The following is a 20919-nucleotide window of genomic DNA, read 5'->3' on the forward strand; positions in this document are numbered from 1 at the left end:
ACTCCTCCACAAAGGGAAACAACCTATTCTTATCGACTCTGTCAAGCCCCCTGAGAATTTCTACATTCAATAAGGGTCTGCTGTCATTGTTTTTGATAGAAATGCATGTAAGTTCAACCTACTAAGCTTCACCTTTTAAGTGAACTTCCAGAATCAACCTGGTTAATCTCCTGTGGACTGCCCCCAATGCCTTTGTCTTGCCAGTAAGGTGGCAGTGAAGTAGAAAAGTCCAGCCAGAGCTCATCCACTCCACCTGGTCTTTTTTCTTTTTTTCTTCTCCCTCCTTTTCCCACCCTTCTCGCCCTTTTCCTGCCCTTCTCGCCCGCCCTTCCCTCAGCCTCAGACACCTGGCCCCGGCTTCTGAAACTGGGTCAGTGGTCAGATGCCTGGAGTGAGGATGCCAGCGACCAGCTGCTTGAAACTGGGATGCCAGTACCAGTGGCCCAGGACGGAGCGTGGCAGCAGCCAATATTCAGATCATATGGAGGGCCCCTGCACTGGTCTGCTGCGTGGAGACCTTGGAGAGAGACTATGATGTTCGTGATTTTAACTTCTTGTTTTTCTGACCTATGGTTATATTGTGTATAACTATAGCGTAACTTGTTTTTCTATTTTATTCTATAACCAAGGATTGTACCTCGGTACCTTTGTACCGAAGATGGTGCCATGTGTTGGTGACATTGTTACACTGTAACTAATCTGTAACTGAAGAAGCTGTACTTAGGTACCTTTACATCTAAGATGACGCTATAAATGGCAACTTATCAACTTCTCACTGTACTCATTTGAGTACATGTGACAATAAAGTTCATTCATTCATTCATTCACCAGAGGAACGAAACCGTTCACTGTATTCTAGGTACATCCCGAATGGAAACCAAAATTTCTGGAGAAAGTCAGCAGGTTTGGCAGCATCTGTGGAGAGACAATAATGTAAATATTTCGAATCCAGTGATCCTCCTTCAGACCAGTTTGAATGGTGCCTTGTATAATTTAGCAAGACCTTCCTATTTTATGCAACATTCTTTTTCAAACAAAGGCCAACGTTATATTTACCTACTTTATTACCTGCTGAACTTAGAGGCTAACTTTCTGCAGAGTTGCACATTTTCCCATTTAATATTCTTTCTACCAAGTGTTTTTTTTGTCCAGGTAGCCTGTCTATATCTGTAAGAAGGCACTCTGTAATCCTCACTACCTGTTTTTCCACCTATTTTTTTATGCCATGCACTTCTACGAATATGTATTGTAAATAATTGTGTCCCCAAAACTGATCCCTGTGACAGTCGACTACTTACAGGTTACTATCCTGAAAATGATGCCCTTATCTCAACTCTGTCTTCTATTAGTCAGCAAATCCTCTGTCCATGCTCATCTGTTATCCCCCAGAGCATGGGCTGTTTTCTTACTCAGTAGCATTATGTCTGGGATTTATGAAATCTAAATATAAAATATAGATAGAAAAATATATCCAAAATATAAATATAGTTAGCTCCCCTTTATCTATCCTGCTTTTTACCACTTCAATTTGTCAGTATGATTGCACCTTCATGAAACCATTCTGACACTGCTTGATTAGGGTATGCACTACTATAAATGCCTTGCTGTTACATCCTTTATAATGGACTCTAACATTTTCCCAATAACAGATGTTAAGCAAACTGACCTACAGTTAACTATTTGTACATCTCCTCCCCTTTTGAACAAGGGTGTTACTTTGACAGTTTTTCAGTCCTGTAGAATCTGAGGATTCTTGGAACATTACTACCATTTCTACAGCTACGTGCTTTAAAATTCACAGATGCAATGTATCCAAATTCAGGGGACTTATCAGTCTTTATCCACATTAGATTCCCCAGTACTCTTTCTGTGGTAGTAGTGATTGTGTTTATTTGCTTCCCTTCCATTTGCCACTTGATGGTTAAGTATTTTTGAATCGCTGTCCGTGCCTTCTGCTCTGAAGACTGATGCAAAGTAATCATTCAACTCCTCTGCTGTTTTCTGATTCTTGATCATTACTTCCTAAGCCTCATTTTCTAAGCAGCCTATGTTCACTTTGGCCCCTTGCTCCTTTTTTTTTATAAATTTAAAATGTTCTTGTTATCAGATTTTAAATTACTTGTTGCTTTGTCCTGAAGACTTGTACTCTATGTAGAATCTATAATATCCTGAAAAACCTGAGTTTAAGAATACAAGGTCCGAACATTCTCCTCTTTAATTAGTGAGACACATGATACAATTCCAAAATTATCATTTCTTGTCTTATTATGATGTTTATCACATTCTATGAAACTCATCACCATTAAAGACCCAGTTCCATCTCGTGGTTTTGAATGTGATGTGGGAGCTGGAATACTGAGGCTTGTGATTGCTGCTTTGGAGCTTTCACAGTGCATCCTATAAAACTGAATGATAAAGAAGCCATTCGGGTTATCGAGGCTGTTACACCATTCAATCATAGCGGATTTGTTTTTCAAACCTATTCTCCTGCCATCTCCCCAAAATCCACCTTACTAATCAAGTGGCTATCTACCTCCTGTCTTAAATACACTCAATGACTTGGCCTCCACAGCCCTCTGCAACAATGAGTTCCACAGAATCTAGCACCGTCTGGCTGAAAAAAATTCCTCCTCATCTCTGCTCCAAAGGTCGTCCCTTCACTCTGAAGTGTGCCATTGGGTCCTAGTCTCTCCTACTAATGGAAGCATATTCTCCACAGTCGTGATATCTGGGCCTTTCAGTATGCTGTAAGTCATTCAGGTCCCCATCTCATCCTCTAAAACTTCACTGAGTACAGACCCAGAGAGCTCAACTGCTCCTTGTGACGAGCACTTCATCTCCGGGTTCATTCTTGTAAGCCACTTCTGAATGCCCTTCAGGTCCCAAAACTGCTCTCAATGTTTCCAAATGCGATCTGACCAGACCCATCCCTACTCTTTTATTCCAGCCCCTTCGAAATGGGCGCTAACATGGCATTTCCCATCCAAACTGCCAACTGAACCTGCAAGGTAACCGTAAAAGACTTCTGAACTAGGACTGTCAAGTCCCTTTGTGCTTCAGATTGCTGAAGCCTTTTCCCCAGTTAGAAAATAGTGCATGCTTCTGTTCTTCCTACCAAAGTACATAACCTCACACTTTACCATATTGTCTTTCATCAGCCATTTCTTTGCTTGCTGCCGTAGCCTGTTCAGGGTTCTTCTGTAGCCTCCCCTCTTCCTCAACACTGGCTGTCCCTCCAGCTGTCTCTGTGTCATCTGCAAACTTAGCAACAATGTGTGCAGTTCCCTTACCAGATCATTAATGTAAAATCTGAACAGTTGTTGCCCCAACACTGACCCCTGTGGAACTCCACTAGTCACCAGCTGCAGTTCTGAAAATGATTACTTTATCCTCACTCTCTGCCTGTGCCAGTCAGTCGATTCTTTGTCAATCCCAGTACCTTGCCCATGGGCTGTGACTTATTTAGCAGCCTCCTGCGTGGCACCTTGTCAAAGGCCGTCTGGAAATCCAAATAGATCACATCCACTGGCTCTCCTTTGTCTAACTTGCTCATTACCTCCTCAAAGAATTCTAACAGATGTATCTTGTGTACTTTCCCCTTGATGAAGCTTTACTGACTAAGCCCTATTTTGCCATGCACTGCCAAATACTTTACAATCTCATCCCTTGTAATGGTCTCAGAAATCTTACCAACGACCGAGGTCAGACTAACCAGCCTTGAATTTCCTGTGTCCTACCTCCTCCTTTTCTTAAATTGGTGTACATTAACCATTTTTCAGTCCTCTGGGACCCTCCTTGATTCTAGTGACTCCTGAAAGATCATGACCATTGTCTCTATAACCTCCTTAGCCATGTTTTTCAGAGTTTTGGAGTTTAGCCCATCCGGACAAGGTGACTTATTCACCTTCAGCCCTTTCAGCTTTCTCATCGCCTTCCCCTTAGTGATGGTCAGCACACTCACCTCTGTCTTCTGACTCTCTAGAGGTTCTGGTATTCTGTTGGTATCTTCTACTGTAAAAAATTGATGCAATGTACAAATACAGTTCCTCTTCCATTTCTTTGTTCCCCATTACGACAATTCCAGCCTCATTTTCCTGCAGTCCAATGTTCACTCTTGCCTATCTCTTACCTTTTAGATCTCTAAAAAAGATCTCATGCAATTTATTTTATAATACTAGCTAACTTACCCTCATATATCATCTTCCACCCCCCGCCCCCCCCATTTCTTTTTCTGTTGTCCTCTAATGGTTCTTAAATCCCAATTCTTTAGCTTCCCATTAAACTTCAAGTTGTATGCTTTTTCTTTTGCTTTGATGTGTCAGCTGTAGTTATCTCATTCTCCCCTTGGTATGCTTCTTCTTCTCTGGGATGAATTTCTGCTGTGCCTCCCACATTAGCCCAAAAATTCCTGCCATTGCTGTTCCACCATCCTGCTCACTAGGCTCCCCTTGCAATCAACTCTGGCCAGCTTCTCTCTCCTGTCTTGCAGCTACTTTTACTCAATTGTAGTACTGTTACAGTTGGTTCAGCTGCTCCCCTTCGAACTGCAAGATGAATTCTATCGTATTGTGTTAACTGTCCCTAGGGGTTCCTTCATCTTAAGCTCCTCACTCAAGTCTGTGCATCACATATCACCAAATCCAGAACTGCTCAAAAAGCATCTGGCAGAGATTCCATCAGTTCCTTTTGTGTTGGGATTTGCAACCAACCTGATTTTCCCAGTCCACCTGCATTTTAAAGTCCTTCATTATTGTAAATAATGTTTTTCTGACATGCCATTTCTATCTCCTGATTCATTTGCTGCCCCACATCCTGACTATTGCTCAGGGGCCTGTACATAATGCCCATCAGGGACTTCTTTCTGTTGCAGCGGCCCAACTCTCCACACACAAATTCTATGTCTTCTGACTCTATAGAACTTCTTTGCCATTGATTTAATTTCATTTCTGACGAACAAGGCAACCCCATCCCATCTGTCCATCTTTTTGTAGGACACATATCCTTGTTTTTTTTTAGTTTCCAGCCCTAATGCCTTTGTCGCTACATCTCTGTGTTACTCAAACATCATATCCTCCAATTTCAATCAGTGCTACAAGCTTTATTACCTCATTTTGTATGATGTGTGCATTTAAGTACAACAGCCTCTGTCCTGCATTGACTGTCCCTTTTTCATTGTTGACCCTTTATCTGCTGTGCCTGAAGTTAGATTCCTGACCCTTTCCATACTCTCTGTCCTATTACTTGTTCTGGAAAATTTCATAACCTTGTGAAGCCCTTCCTCCGTTTAAGTATGTCACAAGTAGGAGTCACAGACTGCAACATCCTGATCTTGTGCTCGCCTGGGCATGCCTGATGTTCTGAAGTTACAGCCAGGGTAATGACAGCGATGCTGACAGTTTCTCCTCTTCTCCCACCAGTCCCCAGCTTTCACAAAATCTAACTCTACATCTTTAAATCCTTGGAAAACTTTGCATGTAACTTGCGTACCAGTAAACCAACCCGACATATGTACAAATAACAATGATTTTAAACAGAAAATGACATCCACCAATGAGGGACAGAAACTGAGAAACCCTTATTTGAAGCTCATGACATTTTCCAAGGCTGAAAAAGGCTCAAAAGAGTGAGCTGAGAATTCTTGCAACAGTTTGTACACTAAGAGAAATGAAGTGGAGCCAGTGTGTAAATATATCATAAAATGAGTCCATGGTAAATTTCTAAAGCTAGAATTCTGTTGCTGCCAATATTTTGTCAGGAAAGGAATGCAGTTTGCTGTTCAGGGATGTTTGACTTAGCAGTTCCTCATATCATGTCAGTTTGAATTATGATAGAGGTCACACATAGCATTCTAAAGGTCACTTCATCCTCAGGAAATCTATTAACCAGTTTATAATAAAATATTGCCTGTCAGAAAACACTCAAACAAAATATTGTATAATAATGGTTGATTGTTACTAGTAGTTTATTGTTCTTGGATAAAGAAGTAAGATAAAATTGATTATAAATCATTTCGAGTTACTAGCTCATTACTTGATACCATAATTATCTACTGGAGGTATGCCCAAATTTATAGTGCAGATGACGAAATTAATTTATTTTACTTAAATAATTTCCTCCTCATAGGCAATATTATAGTTGTAGCCCATGACACTGGAAAACTTTAAAAACAAAATATCCTGCTTTCAAGCCCTAAACACCTTAAAATATATTCACCATTTCGACCATCAAAGCAAAGTGTTGAGTTTTAGGTTAAGTTTTGATGTTGTGGAATCAAAAGCATAAGAGTTTGGAGCAGCAGTGGGCCATTTGGCCCCTGAGCCTTCATCGCTATTGGATAAGACCATGACTGATCACATTGTGGCCTTGATTTCACTTTTCAGTCCTCCTTCACCAACCCATGGCTCCTTTGTAGATTGAAAACCTACTCAACTCAGCATTAAGTGTATTCCATTAGCCAGCCTTCCTGCTTGCAGGGGCAAGAGAATTCCAGAGACTAACAACTGCCTGAGACAGAAAAACGTCTCATCTCCAACTTAAATGGAAGGTTCCTAATTTATAAACCGTATCCCATAGTTCTAAGGTGCCCCACAGGGGCAAACATTCTTTCAACATTGTCTTCACTAGTGTGATCATTTTTCTCACCCAAACTGACTTGAGATGGTGGTGCTAAACCATCTCTTGAACTGCTACTGTCCATCAGATGGAGGTACTCCCACAGTGATGTTTAGAAGGCACAGGTTTGTAAACTCATGACGTGAAGGAACAGGGTTATGGAGGAGAACTTGCAGGTGATGATCTACATCTATTGGCTTTGCCCCCCTTCTTAGGTTGTGGGTTTGGAAGGCACTTCCCAAGTAATCATAGTGAGCTGTTTGAGTGCGTCATGTGTATTTGCATAGTGCGTTGGTGATGTATGGGGTGCTGATCAAGTAGGCACTTTGTCCTGGAGAGTGTTGAGCTTCTTGAATGTTGTAGGAGCCGTACCCGTCAAAGTAAATGGAGAGCGTTCTGTCACATTCCTGACTTCAAGCTAGTGGTAAAGCTTTGGGCAGCCAGGAGATCATGTCACATGTTGGCATTTCATCCCTGAAACCTGGGGTTAAATCAATGCTAAAATTACAGGCTAAAACTTTTCTTCCCTCTTCTATATTTGAGCCCAGTTAAGTAATTTCTCATTCTTTCTCAGCAAAACAATAAAGGTGGATTTCTGAAATGACGCATGAGTACATTAATGGCTTCTTTCCTGAGGCAAGACAATAGTACATTTGTCAGAGGCAATAGATGCACATTCATTCTTGCAAACACAAAATAGACCCAGTAAAGCGATAACAAGATGTAGAGCTGGATGAACACAGCAGGCCAAGCTGCGTCAGACGAGCAGGAAAGCTTATGTTTCGGGCCTAGACCCTTCTTCAGAAATGGGGGAGAGGTGGTTCCAAAATAAATAGGAAGAGAGGGGCAAGCGGATGGAAGATGGATAGAGGACAAGATAGATGGAGAGGAGACAGACAGTCAAAGAGTCAGGGTTGAAGCCAGTAAAGGTGAGTGTAGGTAGAAGGTTAGGGAGGAAATAGGTCAGTCCTGGGAGGAAGGACAGGTCAAGGAGGTGGGATGAGGTTAGGAGGTAGGAGATGGGGTTGGGGCTTGTGGTGGGAAGAGGGGATAGGCGAAAGGAAGGACAGATTAGGGAGGCAGGGACAAGCTGGGCTGGTTTTGGGATGCGGTAAGAGGGAGGGGAGATCTTGAAGCTTGTGAAGTCCACATTGATACCAATGGGCTGCAGGGTTCCCAAGTGAAATGCGAGTTGCTGTTCCTGCAACCTTCGGGTGGCATCGTTGTGGCTCTGCGGGAGGCCCAGGATGGTCATGTCATCTAAGGAATGGGAGGGGGAGTTGAAATGGTTCACCACTGGGAGGTGCAGTTATTCAGTGCAAACTGAGCGTAGGTGTTCTGCAAAGTGGTCCGCAAGCCTCCGCTTGGTTTCTCCGATGTAGAGGAGGCCACAACGGGAACAGCGGATGCAGTATACCGCTGACCTGAAATGTCAGCTTTCCTGCCCCTCTGATGCTGCTTCGCCTGCTGTGCTCATCCAGCTGTACACCTTGTTATCTCAGATTCTCCAGCATCTGCAGTTCCTACCATCTCCTAGATTCAGTAAAGGCCAGTTTTGGGGAATAACAACTTACACTGCAAGAACATCTGAGAGATAACTGGTGTGATATTGCATTAGGCCATTTTCCAGGTTTTAGGTTTGATTGTGCAGAATAGATTTGGTGCCTATTGCATGGGAATCATGTGCTGCCTTTAGAAGATCAGGTGTCAAACCTACTTTTGTCATATTTTCCAGGCAAGGCGGGCTTCCACAACCCCATCTTCACAGTGTTCCCAAAGGTCCTGCTGGCTTGTGATCAAGCTGTCTTACTTACTGTCCCCACATTAGCTGAGCCATGTACTGTTGCTGGCAAGGCAATCTTTAGAAAATGGGTGAACTTCATGTGGAGGCATAGCACTTAGTAGAAATTGACCCAAAATATAATAATGAACACTCAAGCCAATTCAGGTTAACTCCAGGCCTGCCCATTGGCGGCCTGCCTCTATTTATTCAGGTTTGTGAATGAGGCTCAGGGAATGTCCTCATTCAGCATTCTTGGGCAAAATTTGTTGTAGAATGAGGTTGATAAACTAAATACAACTTGCTTTCATAAATTGAACAATTATCCTCTCAGAATTTTCTCCTATTTTTCAATTATGAATGAAAATTAATCAGGAGGTTTCTAAGAATGCTCACCAATTAATTGAGAAAACATTGCCGTAGGCTTAGATCAATCAGTAGCACTTGGGAAGCAATAATGCACCAGTGAGAAGTGAGATCTTTGCAACGGTAGAAATAATAACTTTGCCAAATGAGATCAGTTGTACAATCTGCTATCAGCAACCGTAAGATCAGAACGTGAATTCTTCTGTTAGATAAGTCTCCAGAATAAATTGTAATTCAGTTGCATTTATTCTTGCTCTCAAGAATTGACCAGGAGTCAGTGGGTGGAATCTGTTGTGCAGCCTCGTTAGACATAAGTGAGTTAAAGATTGGTCTCTGACACCAAAGGGCTGATCCTGTGAAGTGCAGGAAGTGGCACTTCACAAAATTATTGTGATATCTTCATTAAAGATTTATCAGTATAATTAGTGATGATGCTTGGCTTGATGTGTATGTATGCCCTGTATTTCACTCAGATTCAGCTCACCCAGTGGCTGAGTGCATATCTAGTGCACACTTTAGCTCCAAAAAGCAGGGCCGTAACGAGTTCAACTATTGGGCTATTAAATAAGCTGTGATGGAGTCTTAGCATCTCTGGATAGGAAGTAGAACATTGACCAGGGCTCCCATTCCAGATGGTTTTGTGCCATCATCTTGTCGTTTTGCAAACACTAGAATTTTTTCAGACAAATCAGTTGTCAGGAATTGTTCAGAAGCTGGAAACTCAACAGCTGCCTCATTTGCATGCAGTGCTTAGAACTGTAGGTGCAGAATGAAAAGACCCTGCTTTGCGCAACTATCATTATGTTGCACCTCTCCCTTATTCTCTTAATGTTCTTGGATGAGTAAAAATCCACAGTTCCTCATTCCTTCCCAGTCACTCCCAGAATGTTTGCATTTCTTGGCAATAAGCCATCTTTTAAATCATTTTGTGTTAATAAAATTATTTTTATAGTGAAGTTTTTATTGCCCGATATAGTGGCCAGCGCTAATCCGAGCAGAATATAACACCTATGTGCTCTATAGGATACAAAACTTGGTTTTATTTAATATTACCATTCCTTAATCTAATTTCACTAAATTATTGATGGTGAATATGCCCCAAGAAATTTATTGTCCAGATTTTAAAGTTGTAATGACAGCAAAACTGTCAGTGCTCAAATCAATAATCTGTGGGATTGATTTAAAACACTGGAAGATTCCAGAATTTGCTGTCACCAAGTCCCTATTCTTTCACTGAATGTGGTGTTTAAATACCTTTCTATTGAGATTATCTTGAGTGTTTAACTGCATACTGAGTTATAATTACTGGTGGGATACTTCTTTGGCCTTGAAATTGTTTTATTCATGAAATGTCCTTTTTTTTTAACTCCATGACAAAATTCCTGCATTTTAAGTTGTACAATACATTTTTAATGTTTGTTAACTTTATTTCAGTTTCTACTTGAATCTCATTTTTATGCCCCACTCTTTGTTTTGCTTTTTATAAAATTATAAATAATATGACAAAAATTTGTTATTACCCAACTTCTTGTCTGTAAGTATTCTTAAGGGAAATAATTGTTTCATTGAAATTGTTTAGTTTGCCTTTTAAGATGGCTATCAGTGAATTTCAGAGATATCCTGTAATCCTAAGAGTGTTAAAAGCTAAGCCATAGAGCTGACTAAATCTTTGTGAGCAGCTGTCTTTAAGGTCAGTGGCATACATGATCACTTCACTGTTACCTTCAAATTTGCCCCATTCTCTTTTGTGCATTTGATACCTGAATAAAATTGTTTTTGATAATTTGTTCAAGACTTGTTCTGCTGTAACCTCTGTGAAGTTACTAACTGCATTATGTGTATCGATAAAAATTCTCAGGACTCAGCAACAGTCATAAGAAAATCTCAGCGATAAGAAAGACATTTGACCAATCAAAGATACTTGCTCATACCTCAACTTGACCATGTGAACATGCAACTGTTTGTGACTATCTCCAATGATCCTTGTAATTCTATATAATTCAAACTGTGTAATGTTTATTCCAGGGATTGATGCAAGTATCAAGGACACTCAAGAATGGACTGCGTTAGACATTCTGAAAGATCACCCATCCCAGAAATCACAACAAATCACTGCGCTCATACAAGGTAACATGATCTTGTGCCGTAGAGCAAATGATACTGCAATGAGATTGTGCTATCACATGAAAAGAATGTTGTCACCTTTAAATATTGGTTTGACAATTCAGCCTTGCATTCAATATCATAAAATATATCAGAGATAATGGGAACTGCAGATGCTGGAGAATCCAAGATAACAAAGTGTGGAGCTGGATGAACACAGCAGGCCAAGCAGCATCTCAGGAGCACAAAAGCTGATGTTTCGGGCCTAGACCCTTCATCAGAAATGGGGGAGGGGGAGAGGGTGCTGAAAGCTCTTTAACCTGTCTGTCTTCTCTCCACCTGTCTTCTCCTCTATCCATCTTCGATCTGCCTTCCCCCCCCACCCACCCACCCTATTTATTCCAGGTCCCTCTCTCCCTCCCCTTTTTCTGATGAAGGGTCTAGGCCGGAAACATCAGCTTTTGTGCTCCTAAGACACTGCTTGGCCTGCTGTGTTCATCCAGCTCCACACTTCGTTATCTCAGATTCTCCAGCATCTGCAGTTCCTATTATCTCTGATCATAAAATATATGTTGCATATAACTAAAATGAAAATTTAATTTCATTGGAAACTGGTCAACCATCTCTTCTAAGTGTAGGAATGAGATATTCTACTCTTAAAATTCAAATGCCGGCAGTCCCACTGTACATTTGAAAGTGATGGGATAATGCGGTGTTGTAAAACTAGCTTCACTAGGGAATGGCATGTCACATTCTCAACATCCAGTTTTGTAAACAGTGCACAGATGATGATAAGTTAAGAATTGTTTTCAAATGTCACAACATTGCAGTTCAATCCAGGGCTTATGTTGTAAATACATATTTTAAGATGAGGAAAATGGACAACTTTGGCTTGGATCTTGTCCCTGTAAACATCTGAGTACAATATAGTAAAGAACAACTAATAGACTATCATGATATTAGAGTCCACTCAACTTTGAATATATCTTTGAAATGGCACCGTTGGATGCTGGCATAGTCCCCCATGGCTTATAGTGAGAGCATTTATCATATTGTCAAGATCTTTGACCCAACAGAGAGTGTCATGACATATATAAACAACTTTGCCTTGAAAGTTACTCATCAATATCCATGTAATTTACTGACCACCACCGTATGTATGAATGCCCTAAGAACAATATTTAACAAGGAGATGATTCACAGAAGAAATATTTGCTGAGCCTAGTAGTCTGTGAGTGCCAAGTTTGCAAAAGAATGGACAAAAATGCTTTTATTTGCCAAATGTCATCAAAGCAAGAGCTGCAGGACAAATGGCATTGGAGGGACACAGGTGGAAGGTGACCCCAACAGCTATTTGAGCTGTCTGAGGGACCCAACTCACTTAACACAGTTTAAGCAGTGCCTTTGTGATAGGCACATTTTGTATTGCCAAATACTTGGCCATATTTGCTGGATATATTCAACTGTCTGGAATAACCGGGCTGGTGTAAGCAGTGGGAATTATATACAAACACTGAGCCTAGCTGGATGGAATTTCTGTCTTTCCACCTTAACAAAAGTATGACTCTATTTTAACTCCTCTGTTGAAATAACATAAACCAAATGCCAGGTACATGCAATAAATGTTCGTGTGTTAGTGTACATTTTTCCTGCAAACACTCATTCCACATGCAGCCTTCCAAATTCAAGTTCCATGCCCCCATTAGCCTCCACCAAAGAAAGAAACACAAAATGACCAGCAACAAACGAAGAGTTTAAAAGAAAGTGAAGATGGAAGTAAAACAGAAGGGGGCGGAGAAAAATGTACTAACACAGAACACAAAGAAAAGTACCCCTTCTCTGACTTCCCATTTACAATATCAAAGAAGGTGGTCACAAACCAAAAGCAATTCCCCTTTCATGATTCCCCTTTTCGTCGAAATGTTCAAGTTCAAGAACATGCTAAAATAATGCTATCAGCCCAAAATTAAGTGCTAATTAGAACCCAATTGGCAGTAACTCATCAGGCTAATATTTGGGTACTGCATTGAAAGAGTTATGTTCTTTCTTGCTTTTTAGTCATCCTACTAAGTACAAAAACACACAAAATAATGAATTGAACTACGAGGTAATAGCAATTTGTATTGTTTGACACAGAGCTATTTAACGAATGGGACATCTCATCAGACTCTGAAACAATAACTGGGATCAGTGAATTTGGCATTTTTACTGCTGCTGGCAAATCATAGTTTACAAAATAAAAATGTCAACAACAAAATATCGGCACTCAGTGTGAAGGTCAAGCTTAAACCTGCAGCAGCTGCCATTTTCAACATGCCTTTATTTGTGAACCTCGCCATATATCACCAAAGAAATATGGTAAGGTTTGACGTCTGCCACCAATCGAGCTTTAGTTTTCTAAATTTCTTGTGTAAGTAATATGATGTTGCAGCCTTACATCTTCTAGGCTATTATGTTAGGTGTGCACTGTTGTACAACATTTTCTTTTTGACAGAAATAGGAATTAATATAATGTTTTAAAAGTATGATTGTAGATAGCTAACAAAATGGTGAAGCATGTCTGGGCAAAAAGACATACTTTACTTTCACTTTACTTTGCGACTTAGGAACAAAAATATAAAATTATATGCTTTGTGACGTTATCACAGTATGTTTCTATTTAATTGTATTTAGTTAATGCAAAGTATTTTGAATGTAGCTATTATTTTTTAAAAATTATTTCATTTTATTAAAATACAAGTCAGTTCCATTGCTGAGGCCAGACGCCAAATCTCCAACACCACCTCCTAAAATCCCTTCAATCAGTTTTCCAATCTAATCACCAGGCCATCATCACCCAGACCAATAACAACTTCATCACCTTGGGAGATCTCCCATTCACATCTGATAGTTCTCCAACCCAGCTCTGCCCGTTTCTATCTCCTACCCAAGATCCATAAACCTGACTGCTCCAGTCAACCCATTGTCCCTGCCTGCTCCAGCCCCATCAAGCTCATCTTGTCTCACCTTGACTCTATTCTTTCCTGTCTGGCCCAGGAACGCCACACTTATGTTTGGGACACAACCCACACCCTCCACCTTCTCCAAGCCTTTCAATTCCCTAGTCCCCAGCATCTCACCTTCAGTGTGGACATTTATTCCCTATATACCTGTGTCCCCCATGAGGATGGCCTAAAAGCCCTGTCCTCCTTCCTGTTCCATAGGCCCACCCAGTCCCCCTCCATTGACACTCTCATTCACTTGGCGGAAACGGTCCTCACCCTCAATAACTTTACCTTTGCTTCCTCCCACTTCCCACAAACCAAAGGGGTGGCTATGAGTACCTGCATGGGCCTGAACTATGACTGCCTGTTTGTGGGACTTATGGAACAGTCCCGCTTCAACAACTACACTGGCACCATCCCTCACCCCTTTCTCCGCTATATTGATGATAGTGCTGCCTGTGAGGAGCTTGAACAGTTCATCAACTTTATCAACACTTTCCACTGCGCCCTGAAAGTCACCTGGACCATTTCTGACACCTCCCTTCCCTTCATGGAGCTCTTTGTCCCTAACTCCAGCAACCAACTCACTATTGATATCCATTTCAAACCCACGGAGTCCCATAATTACCTTAACTACACTTTGGCTCACCCCCCTATCCTGTAAAAATTCTATCCCATACTCTCAATTACTCTGCCTCCACTATATCTGCTCGCAGGATGAGGCATTCTAATCTAGGATTTCCCAGATATCATTCTACTTCAGGGACTATAGTTTTACCTCTTTTGTTATGAAAGATGCCCTCAACTGCATCTCTCCCATTTCTCATGCCTCTGCCCTCAAACCCTCTTTCTCTATGCCCCCCAACAGGAATAAGGTTAGAGTCCCCTTGTCCTCACATAACACACCACCAACCTTCAAATACAACACATCATCCCCCGACATTTCTGCTACCTACAATCTGGGCCCACCACCGAAAAGGTATTTCACTCCACATTGCAGACCCCTTTCCATAGGAACTACTCACTCCGTGACTCCTTCATTGGCTCCACATTCCACAACAACCCCTCGTTTCCCTGCAACCGCAGGAGATGCTACACCTGCCCTCATACCTCCCCTCTCACCTCTGTCCAAAGCCCCAAACAGAGATTCACTTCATGTAACCTCAGCTACTGTATCTGTTGCTCCTGATGTGGCCTCCTCTATATCAAGGAGACCAAACCCAGATTTGGGGACCAGCTTGCGGAGCATCTCTGCTCTGCATGCACCAATCATCCCAATCTTCTGCTTGCCATCTACTTTAATACCCCCCCCTCCCACTCCCCTGGTGACATGTCCATCCTTGGCATCCCACTATCAGAGTTAGGCCAAATGCAAACTGGAGGACAACATCTCATATTTCACCTTGGGAGCTTACAGTCCAACTGGCCTGAAAATTAACATCACCAGCTTTAAAATCTCTCCACCCCCACCACCAACGTTATCTTCTGATTCACCTATCTGCTTCACCCTTCCCACTGACCAACCACAATAACCCCCTACCTGCATCTACCTATCGCCATCTCACCTACCCTCCTGGGCCCTGCACTCCTCCCTCTGTTTATTTCAGGGCTTCCATACCCCTCCTGGGCCCTCAAGAAGGGTTCCAACCCGGAACGTTGATTTTCCTGCTCTTTGGATGCTGTCTGACCTGCTGTGCTTTTTCAGCTCCACTTTTTTTTACTTTAATTCTGTTTAAATAATGTTAACCATTTGACATCCCAATCCCAATAAAAGGGAAAAAAATCAAGAAATAGTTGTGTGAGATTATTTTCAATAAATATTTTATTACTTACATTTTAATTTATCCAAAATACATATGGCTCTGGTTATATACTGAGCATGTGCGTCTCAAATCTGTGGCAAAGAAACTATAGTATTCAACAGTTTTTTTCAATTGGCTGGAATAACATTTTTGTTTCTAGTTTAACTATTATTGCAATCAGTTACCTCATTGACATTTGACGCTATAAGTTGGTAAGAAGTTGACTTTCTTGAGAATCAATCTAATTGACCTAAAACAACCTGGCTATTGTAGGATATTCCCAAAACTAGGGAGCCCAGACCCAGGAGTCATAGTCTGTGGATATGGGCTCGGCCATTTATGATTGAGGAGAAATGTCTTTACCTATGGAGAGGTGAGCCTGAGGAATTCCCTGCCATTGAATGCAATTGAGGTCAACACATTTAACAAGGAGTGACAGATAGTTCTTTGGGCAAAAGTGGTCAAATGGTATGGGAAGAATGCGGGATCAGGGCACTGAGATGGATGATCAGCCACAATCATTTGGAATGGTGGAGCAGACTCGCACGGCCAAATGACCTACTCCTGCTCCTATTTTCTCTCTGTACCAGAGAGTGGATGTTGAAAAAACACATTAATGTTGTCAGTAACTATGAATATTATGGAATGCACTGAATAAAATTCCCATGAATGATGACTTAAGCAAGTTATTGACGGAAGTAATGTTCATAAGACCGATTAAAACAGTCACAAGACAATGCAGGTATAGCTAATCTGAAGGTAAACACCAAGTCCAGTTACCTATTAACAGTCAAATGAATCAATGCTGTACTTCCTCCGAGGCCAGTGTAACTTGACTAATGTGTACTGACCAGGCTTGCTCACAGAATGTCAGGTATGGTGTGAATAGGGCTTTTGTATCATTTGTAGCATGACTTATACCATGATTATGTTTAGAGCCTTACAGCTGTACAGCATGGAAAACAGACCCATGAGTCCAACTTGAGCATGCTGAACAGATATCCTAAATTAATTTAGCCCCGTTTTGTTATATTTCAATGATCTACAGAGCTTACCAACTTCTATCATTTAAAAAGTACAAAATCATGTCTAGAATAAAATCTATTTGCCACAGATTTGCTAATTCACTGGAGTCAGGGAGGGTCCCAGAGGACTGGAAAATGGCTAATCTAATACCCTTGTTCAGGAAGGGAGGGAGGCAGAAGTTAGGAAATTATAGATCATTAGCCTGACCTCAGTTGTTGGCAAGATTTTAGAGACCATTCTTAAGGATGAGATTGAGGAATACTTGGAAGTGCATGGTAAAATAGGACTGAGTCAGCACAGCTTCATCCAGGAGAGGTCATGCCAGGTAAATCTGTTAGAAATCTTTGAGTGGTTAATGAGCAAGTTAGACAAAGGAGAGCCAGTGGGTGTGTTCTGTTTGGATTTCCAGACGGCCTTTGACAAGGTGCTACTCAGGAGGCTGCTAAATAATACAAGAGCCCATGGTGTTATGGGCACGATACTAGCTTGGATGGAGGATTGGCTGACTGGCAGAATGCAGTGTGTGGGGATAAAGGGGATTTTTACCACATGGTAGCCCATGACTAGTGGAGTTCCACAGTGGGCAGTGTTAGGATCACAATTATTCACATTGTACATTAATGTCTGGACATAGGAACTGAGAGCGTTAAGTTTTCAGATGAAACAAAGAGTGGTGGAGGGACAGATAGTATTATGGAATTAGGCAGGCTGCAGAGGGACTTGGAAGGCTAGGAGAGTGGGCAAAGAAGTGGTAGATGGAATGCAATGTGGGAAAATATGAGGTTTGGAAGAATAGAAACATGTGCAAAAGGACTTGGGAATCCTTGTTCAGGATTTTCTTAAGATTAATATACAGGTTTATTTAGCAGTTAGAAAGGTAAATGCAAAGTTATTTCAAGAGAGCTAGAATACAAGAGCAGAGATGTACTACTGAGGCTGTATAAGGCTGTGGTCCGACTGCCTTTGGACTGTTGTGAGCAGTTTTGGGCCCTATGTCTAAGGAAAGTTATACTGAGAGATTCCAGAGGTGGTTTACAAGAATGATCCTGAAGATGAAGACCTTGTCATCTGAGGAGCAGTTGAGGAGTCTGAGTATGTACTGAAAAGTTTAAAAGGATGAGGGGGCATTTCATTGAAACTGACAGGATATTGAGAGGCCTAGATGCAGTGGATGTGGAGAAGATGTTTCTCCTAGAAGGAGAGACTCGGACTCAGAGTGAAGGGACGATCCTTTAGCACTGAGATGAGGAATTTCTTCAGCCAGAGGGTGGTGAGATTGCAGAAATCATTGCGGTTGAAATCTGTAGAGGTCAAGTCATTAAGTGTGTTTAAGACAGAGATAGATAGGTTCTTGATTAGCAAGTGGATCAATGGCTGTCGGGAGAAGGCAGGAGAATGGGGTTGAGAACGTATCAGCCATGATTGAATAGTGGAACAGACTCAATGGGCTGAATGGCCTAATGCTACACTTATATCTTATGGCATAATTGGCAAGCATTTCTCTGTACAGTGAAAAACAAAACCTTGATCTATGGGCAGAAATCATTTTGCAAAATGTTCACTGAGTTTGAGATACCGTGGGTGAACAAATATATAGTAAGACACTGAGTTACTTCTCGTGTGAAAATAGTATTGTTATATTTTGAAGAAGAAACTAATTCTGTAAGAAGTATAATCAGGTTCTATTTTAAAATCATCAACAGATTTCCCCTTTGGCAGAAAAGCCTTTATAATAATGCAGCTTTCTTCTATGGAGTGAAGTTTGGCTGGCACATTAGTAGATCCTTAAGGCTGCTTAAGGTTTATAATGTTAGTCTACAGCTTTGTGCAGTTTTCAAACAGTTTATATCTTCAACTGAATTAGTGCTACTGAAGGAATCAATCTAATTCTAACTCAGAGGAAGGAGTTCCTCTTTGTCGTGATACAGTGAAGACATCATCTGTGTGTACTTTAGCAATTAAATAAAATTTAATAAAATGCATCATCTGTACACTATTTTACCTAATTTACTTATATATTCTCAAAGCTAAAAATGAGCAGTCAGGCATTAGTGGTGATTAGTTCACAATACCCCATCTGCTGAGGTTTTCTTTGTCAGGCTTCTAAGAATTTCCATTGTTCATTGTGTAAAGCTTTGGACTGCCCTTGTAAGATCTGTGGTTTAAATTCTCTAACTGAAATTAACTATCAGTAACCAAGAGACACAGAAGCTGCCAAGAACATTACCCATGTATTTTCCTTTCATCCCAAAAAGATTTCACAAGCTGTTATCAGCGCTGCAGTTAAGATATCCAAACCATCCAAATAATTTATCAAAAATGCTGTTGCTAACATTGTTGTTGCCAGTTTTTCTGTGTGAGCATCAAGTATGATGTGGGAGGCAATAGTGTCACAGTAATGTCACTGGGTTATTACACTGCATGCCCCAAGCTAATTCTGTGGGAACACAAGTTCAAATTCCACCATGGTTGCTGAAGAGCTTGCCTGAGTAATGCTGACCATGAAATACTGTTGATTATCATCTGGTCCACATGTGACTGTAAACAGCAATGTAGCTGACTTTCTGATGTTCTCTAAAATGTTCTAGCATTGTTCAAATGTTCAGTTCTATTCATCCACTACAAATTCAAATAGGACAGGAACTCCCTTTTTAACAATAGTGTTATGAATGTACCTATTATCACATGAACTGAAGCGATTCGTGAAGATGACTCTCCACTGCCTTCTCAAGGGCCATTAAGGATGGGCAATAAATGCTGGTCTGTATAGTGACATCATCAACATTTTAAAAATAGCGTGAAGAAACCAAAAGTTGACTTGCACCATCCATGATCCAAGACCCTTACGAATGCAAGACAAATCTAAAACTGCATAGAAGCAGCCTGCTAAGTATAGCCTTATTAAACTAAAATGATGTCCTTGGAAGTATTGGGCGGTGTTATAAATTGCTATTTTTTGCGATCATAATTAAACCTGTTGATTAGATAACAGATTTATAACAGCTTACAGGTATCCTACTATTCTCTGCAAGCTGCACCTTTTGTTTGGCAGTGCCTTCAGTATGCTGGTGTGCTAATGTTGCTGTCGAAATGTTCTGCAGATTTTACACTATGCTGTGTGCCCTGAACATTTGTCTGAGCAGAAGGCCAGCTCCAGGTAGAAATTTCCAGCAGACTGCCAACTGCTCTAGGCTTGATTACATAACAGATTAATATGTAGGTCCTGAAGGAATTTGGTATACTGAATCTCACACATTTGGTGTACTGAATCTCACACGTTTGGTATACTGAATCACACACATTTGGTATACTGAATCACACACATTTAAACACTCAAGGTCGTGACTTTTGAAAACGATGTACTGGCTATTTAGTAGGAAGGACATTTTTGCTCAACTTAGAGATCAATAAGTATAGACTTGTTTTAAAAAAACCTTATTAAAACATTATAAAATTGAAAATAATGCAGCCCTTGAAACAATTTAACCAACATTTCGAACAGGTCACTTTAAATATTTGAACTACTTTTATATAGGTAAATGTGGCAAGCTTTATCTGAATGCCTCCACAGGCCACTCAATTCAAGGCATTAAGGGATGAGCAACAAATACTGATGCAGCCAGTGATGGCTATTCCACGAGTGATTGAAACTAAACAGCAAAAGCCACATGCAGCAAGTTAATGAATGATCAGTGTGTCCTTTTGATTTTGTTGAGAAAAATAATAAATCATGGATTGGCACATTTATACAACTGTACAAACAGATTCCTATGTTTTGTAAGCCCATGGAAAATCATGGGAACAATCTGATACTCTCTTTGAACTGTGAGGAGTTTTGATGGAATGATTGAATATCATGTAATTCTCTAGCCTTGTCATTAACTTATAAGCTTAACCATTTTTAAAAATTCTATCTGTCTGATTTCTGACTTTTTGAAGGGAATGTTAATCCTGCGAGGGTCAGCCTAAAACAGGTCTTGTGCAAGTTACTTTTCTTCTGACTATTAAACTGTGATTGTTCGTCTGAAATGTTCTACTAATTACCTATTTAAGGACATACTTGTGATTAATTGTATTGTCATTATATTGTGCATCATTTATTATAAGTCAGCATGTGAACTGCCTTAACCTGCTCTGTGCACCTGCTGCTAGCTACAAACCGAGCAGAATCAGCAAACACAAGGCAGTACAGCGCTTGATCAAGTAGTTACAAACAACAGAGTTTGAAGAGAATGCTAATTTTAAA

The 20919-nt window shown here is 40.8% G+C and overlaps 1 protein-coding gene across 14 annotated transcripts in view; it reads left to right on the top strand.

The window, feature by feature from the left end:
- Positions 1-20919, top strand: part of anks1b (ankyrin repeat and sterile alpha motif domain containing 1B) — a 766097-nt gene that overhangs the window by 342116 nt on the left and 403062 nt on the right. For all 14 annotated transcript variants that reach the window (XM_048554436.2, XM_048554438.2, XM_048554441.2 and 11 more), the window contains one exon: positions 10784-10885. In XM_048554436.2, the coding sequence (XP_048410393.2) occupies positions 10784-10885 (102 nt within the window). The remainder of the gene's footprint in view (positions 1-10783; positions 10886-20919) is intronic.

Source organism: Stegostoma tigrinum, chromosome 25, assembly GCF_030684315.1.
Source record: "Stegostoma tigrinum isolate sSteTig4 chromosome 25, sSteTig4.hap1, whole genome shotgun sequence".
NCBI lineage: Eukaryota > Metazoa > Chordata > Chondrichthyes > Orectolobiformes > Stegostomatidae > Stegostoma > Stegostoma tigrinum.